Source organism: Myzus persicae, unplaced genomic scaffold (assembly GCF_001856785.1).
Source record: "Myzus persicae strain clone G006 unplaced genomic scaffold, MPER_G0061.0, whole genome shotgun sequence".
Classification (NCBI taxonomy): Eukaryota; Metazoa; Arthropoda; class Insecta; order Hemiptera; family Aphididae; genus Myzus; species Myzus persicae.
Window position 1 is genome coordinate 37,735 of NW_019102226.1, and position 6,000 is coordinate 43,734.

The window sequence follows — 6,000 nt, forward strand, 5'->3', positions numbered from 1 at the left end:
AGACATCTGATAAACATTTTTCATTTTTTCTCAACACGGAGCTTTTTTAAATTTTAATACACTTAATTTTGAAACATTATTACTGTGTTATTTTCCGTGTACCTACCCTGACCCTTCCCTTTTACCTACTTTTGGAAATGTATTAACGATTTGCATAACACAAAAAAAAGCCGAGAGGAAAATACACACTTATAACGATTACCAGGACTCTGGTTGACAAAATAGAGTATACATAATATTATAATATTTTATAATGATATAATACTTGTTGTTATGTATTATGTTTGAGTTTTTTTTTTTTTTTTGTATGGATTTTCTATTATGTTGATATTATGTGTATTTTTAGTAAATTTTTATACGCATAATATTATGCATTGCGTAACAATATTGCGTTTGTCGTATATATAACCGTCTTCTCACTATTTACGGCCAAATGAAGGATTCTGTTTATTCATTTAATTTTCATTTCAAAAAATAATATTGTAAATTGTAATGTTCAATAAACTGTATAAATTAAAATTAATATCTACTGACGAATCCGTAGTGACATATTTTGCGTGACGAATAATAATTGTAATGATTAATTATAACCATATAATATTAAAATAATGTAGTAACGCATTGACCCCTATCCAACAGCAGCTATTATTATTATAATATATTTTTAGAAAACAAATTTAGCCCTGTGTATAAAATTTTTTTTTAATAATTTATTTGATACATAATTAAGTTGTTCGTCCCGTCTTAAACGCCTTTTTTAAAAAAAAAAAACAAAAGTAAATCATTCCAGACCATATCTAAACGTATTAATATGCTTTAATTGCATGTCACTGACATTACCGGTACGCTACGAAGTTATCCAATTACCGGTACGAACAGTGACAGATAAATAAAAGAATTATCCGTTATAGACATCATGGATATGATGCGCTAGAGAAATCAAAGCACAGTATTACTTGCTCGGCGCACCCAGATCACAAGAAGGTGACTTTTTAAAAGGTAACATTTTTTTTCTTTAATACAGTGAAAATAAAACTGCAGGGTCTTAAACACAGCTTATCTTAACATCACAAAATGTAATAATATCGAATATTAGTGATATTATATGGAACATGATCTATGGCCCGGACTATAGGTATACTAAGAATTAAGGTATTTGTTTTATACAATACGTTCTTTTAGAAAAATATAATCTTCCTTCTATGTAACTTACTAATAGTTTGTTATTATGGGCTACATACAAACCATGCGATTATTTTTTGCCTGCTGAAATAATGAACTCGATTGTTTTATTAGTTGAATAAAATGTTCAGACTAAAAAAATTTTAAGAATCACTTACAAATACTCGGTGTAGATAGAATTTGGTTATAAATATAATTTATTTAATTTATTTGAATACCTAGATTTATCTTTGGTTATAAATAATACATCATAATCATGGAGATTATTTAATATTTTTCATAATAATTATTAGGGGTAGAATTTATTTGCAAAACAATGTTTTTTTTTTTTATTATTTCTACGTAACATTTTTACACGAAAACCATAAACTAATTGAAACAGAATCTACTAATTAATAATAAAATATTATAAGTATAGAATTGTTATTTATTTTAATTGGTTATTATTGCGTTGAATATTTCTATAATGGTATAATGATATTATATGTTCTTTAAAATGTTGAAACACGAAATATCGGCGATTGGAACAAAGAATGTTTAGTATGTAACAGTATATTGACTAAAACTTGTTCTACCTACAAATGAAAAACAAAAAAATAATGTATGGGTAATATTATCGGTCGTCTGAGCAAGATAAGATTTTATAGTAAACTTACAATTTGAAAAATAACACAATAACTATATACGTTCATTTAAAATTTAAAATTTTAAATAATTTTTAAAATTCATAAGATTTTCAAAAATCGAATACTATAATTATCCTTATTTTAATAAATTTTAAGAATATGCAGCTTCAGTCCATAGTAATGTAAAATATATAATATATATTTTCAATAAATTAATGATAAGAAGTAATATAAGTAATAAATAATTATAAGTAATTTTAATAATATCAATAATTATTGTTAGTTAAGACTAGTTGTTAACTAGTTGTTGACGAATTTGCTTAAGGATGATTAAAGCTACGGTCTTCATTAGCGTAAGATAATAAATATAAACGGTTGTAAATAATTAGAAGAAAATGGAATAAAAATGGAGGACTGTATCTAGCGAGGCGTGGTGGAACCTTACAATTTATTTATTGAAGGAGGTTATTGCAGTCAATTAGGTTAGATTAAAATTTTGTAATAAATGAAATATTATACTATATTACTACTATCAGCAATTTAAGATAAATGTTTTGTTTACTGAAAGCTAATAAAAAAAAAGATAAATGTAAAGCTATAAGGAAATTTAAAAATTTAAAAATTTAATCATGAGTTGGACAATTTACTTTCAGTAAAAAGGAAGCAAATTATAGGAATTTACAATTATAATCATATGCATTATTTTAAAAATACGAAGAAAAAAATTATTGTATATTAAAAGAGAAAAATCCAAAACTACAACCAATCAATTTGAACTCAAGAAAAAAACATGCAAATGTATAAAAATCCTAGCCTTAGTAATAATAAAGACTAGATATTAATCATTAAAAAAAATTCAACAATCAAAAAAGTATTTTTTTAAAATACATTTATTCAGCTGAACATTTTTAATGATACTGATGGTAGCTGTAAGTTATTTAGTATTTTGCATCAACTATAAGCATTTGACTTAGCTGGATGCGTTCAAGAAACATAGTTCAAACGTTATTTTCAAGAAAATTGTCATGAGATCCAACCATCCTGTAATTGGTGCCGGTGTGATCCCTCCTTCGATGGATCACAGGATCACGAATGGATGGTAAACGCAAGGAAAATTTTCTTCAACAGCTTACCAGCAGATCGTCTTGAACCTTGTCAGATGAGTCAGTTTGAAGCCTATTAGATGCAATAAAATTCAGTGTTATTAGACGCTCAATCCGAGTGGTTTTTTCAAACACGGCTCATTATTATCAATTCGATCAGATAACGTTGTCCAAGCCATTCCAAGTCAATCGGATGTTGGACTGGGAAAGGTCTTTCTGAGCGTCTCCCATGATGGCTTTTAAGCGTATAATTACTGTTAAGAATAAAAAAACAAACAATGTGTGAACTTGACGACGATCAGTGATTATTATTACACATTTATTAGTATCGATGTTTCAAAGTCTGGCAGTGATGTAAATTATAGGAATGTAAACGAATATAACAAACAATTAATATTTCACCTTACTATTAGATTAGATTTTTTTTTTACGACGGTAAAAAGTCTTAACAACAGTAGTATCATTTGAACAACCTTTAAATGGTTTTTTTTTAATTATACCGTTCTGGACTCTAGAATTCAGAGTTACCAGAAAAGAAAAGAAAAACATTTAGCCAGACCATGACAACTTTTAACGGTCGGAAGTATAACATCAAAGATAATTGGCATTAATTAGTTAGGGTCTGTCTATTATTATAATATTATGAAACTTTCTTACTTGGTATTTGCAATCCTCTTCTTCAACTCTCGCACATACCGCTTCCATGCATTTAGCTGTCAAGAGAAAACCGTAACCGTAAGTCAACTTAATGTAAAATTAAAATATAATATGGTTGGAGTCCATACCTTTTTCTTCGACACAGTCCATTTTCCTAACTATTCCTTCTAACAATTCAGGTTTTGCCGTCAGACGGAAATTGTGTGGATATATTTTATCAAACGACCTAATCATTTCATCGTCTATGTCCAATTGTGTTCTTTCGTGTTCGTGAATAAACCTACAGAAACCAAATGAATTTTATTCATCTCGATGTTCTCATCTGAGTCGGGTTTCTAACACTCATGATTAATCACAGGTGATATACTGTTGGGTCCCGAATTATTTTAGGTAGATATGTAATTACTAATTACATAATGTATGTGTAAAATAAAAATATTAAAAATAGTAAAAATCAAATATTAAAAAAAAACATAATTAATATTATAAAATATGACTTTGTTAAATTCAAAATTAATTCAACTATTCTGAATAATTTGTAATTAATCCAAATGTATCTTTGTACCCCATTTATCAGCAAAACCAATAATTATATGATTCGATTTTGTAAGAGTAATATTTTATAGGTACCTACAATTTTACCAGCACAAAAGTAATTTTTTAAATATATTTTTAACATTTTGTGTAGTACTTTCTTAATAATTCAGGACCCATCTCGGATGCAGACGTACGATAATGTACAAAACTACATAAACTCATTTTTATCGCTCGACTTATTATATTGATCAATATCATGTTTTTTAAATATGAACATAAATCTATCGACCAATCTTATTTGATTTTCATAGCAGTTATATTATACTTAAAAATTGATAGAAAATATTTTCCAGGACAAAACGCAACGAGCTTTGACAGTAAATTATAATTACCAATCGATACACAGATCGGAACCAGGTATTGTGTCGCCAGTCAATAAAGTATTTTCGGTCCATTTGAACTGCGCCGTGATGTTAAACATTTCTTGAATCGTTTCAAGTATTTTACAAAAGTCCCTTTTTGGTTCAACTTTGCTGTGGGTCAATACATTTAAAAATATTAATTGATATTGTACGAAATAATATTAAATGTTTTGTATGATTCTTTTTTTACCTCCCCATAACGCTCAGCGTTGACGGTCTTTGAATCAGCGACGAGCTTGTCTTCTTTCTGCGAATTCAAAGATGACACACAGCAATATGATTAATATATCGTACAAAGGAGTACCTAAGATCAATTGGTATGACAAAATAAAATTATGTAAACGTTACTTGGAAGGGACTTTTGGAGGTGCCACGTGAATTCCGGCCAAAGACCTTTCCCAGTCCAAAGGGATGGCTTGGACAGGATTTTCTGGTGGAATCGATAGCGAGTCTTGTTTGAAAAACCACTCGTACAGCGGTTCGTCGGACTGAGCGTAATAACACTGTAGACCAGCATTCGGTATTTCTTGATAGGCGGCGAACTGGCACTTATCGTCCGACACGGCTGTCGCGATTGGTGGGTTCAGGACGATCGGTCGGCAAGACGGGTCGCCGTTGTAGAAAATGTTCCTGGCGTTTACGATCCAATCGCCTTCTAGGGGGTCGATGACTTCCGGTGGGTAATCGTTGAAGGGGCACACCGGTACCGGATGGTTGAGTCCCATGACGAGTAACTTGATGTAGTCGTACTTGAGCTTGTCGTTCGAATGTTTCTTCAACTTTTTCAGCCAAGTCGAGTACTTCGATACGACTGTTGATGGATATTAGAAACGCGTTTGGTATTGCAAAATAAAGATCACGATGAAGTATTGATACCATAGGTAATATCATTATTTATAGACACAAAATGTGGAGGAATAATAATAACAACGATTCAGCAGAATATTATTATCATTCGTATTTCATTAGGTAATTTTATCTCGATTAAAAATACTCGAATACAGTCAACTCAATTAACTGTATTTTAAAACTATTATGGCATATCCCACGTATTTTGGTCGGAAAAAAAATATTTATTCTTCGTTTTGCTTACCATCCGTGTCATCTTTTCTGAGTATTACCAACTTGGCTATTCGAGCGAAAAATTCAAACATGTCAGCTAAATTATTTTTGGAGTTTCCTTTTGATGTCGAACTTTCTCTTTTGATCGAACTACTTCTTTTGCCGTTTGTTGACATTTTTAAAAGTTAATATTGCGTGAGTGTGTATGTTCAGGTTATTATATTATAAATTTTGATAAATCCTATTATAAAATTGGATTTGGTAACTGTTTGTAAATAATTTAAATCAACACATGTTACCTTAGCGATCCGTAACACCATTGGCAATTAAACATTATTTTAAAAAAGTAGAATTTACCGTAATTTTTTGTTTAGTTTACATTTTAGTTGTTTTGGAAAACTTAGCATAATT

General features: G+C 29.5%; 1 protein-coding gene across 1 annotated transcript in view; it reads right to left on the reverse strand.

The window, feature by feature from the left end:
- The window catches only part of LOC111031604, a 32,986-nt gene extending 27,221 nt beyond the window's left edge, over positions 1-5,765 (reverse strand). The window contains exons 1-6 of the mRNA XM_022311633.1: positions 5,621-5,765; positions 4,876-5,338; positions 4,718-4,774; positions 4,498-4,638; positions 3,697-3,848; positions 3,569-3,624 (exon numbers count right to left, since the gene is read on the reverse strand). Coding sequence (XP_022167325.1) covers positions 3,569-3,624; positions 3,697-3,848; positions 4,498-4,638; positions 4,718-4,774; positions 4,876-5,338; positions 5,621-5,765 — 1,014 coding nt within the window. The remainder of the gene's footprint in view (positions 1-3,568; positions 3,625-3,696; positions 3,849-4,497; positions 4,639-4,717; positions 4,775-4,875; positions 5,339-5,620) is intronic.
- Between the last annotated feature and the right edge of the window lie 235 nt (positions 5,766-6,000).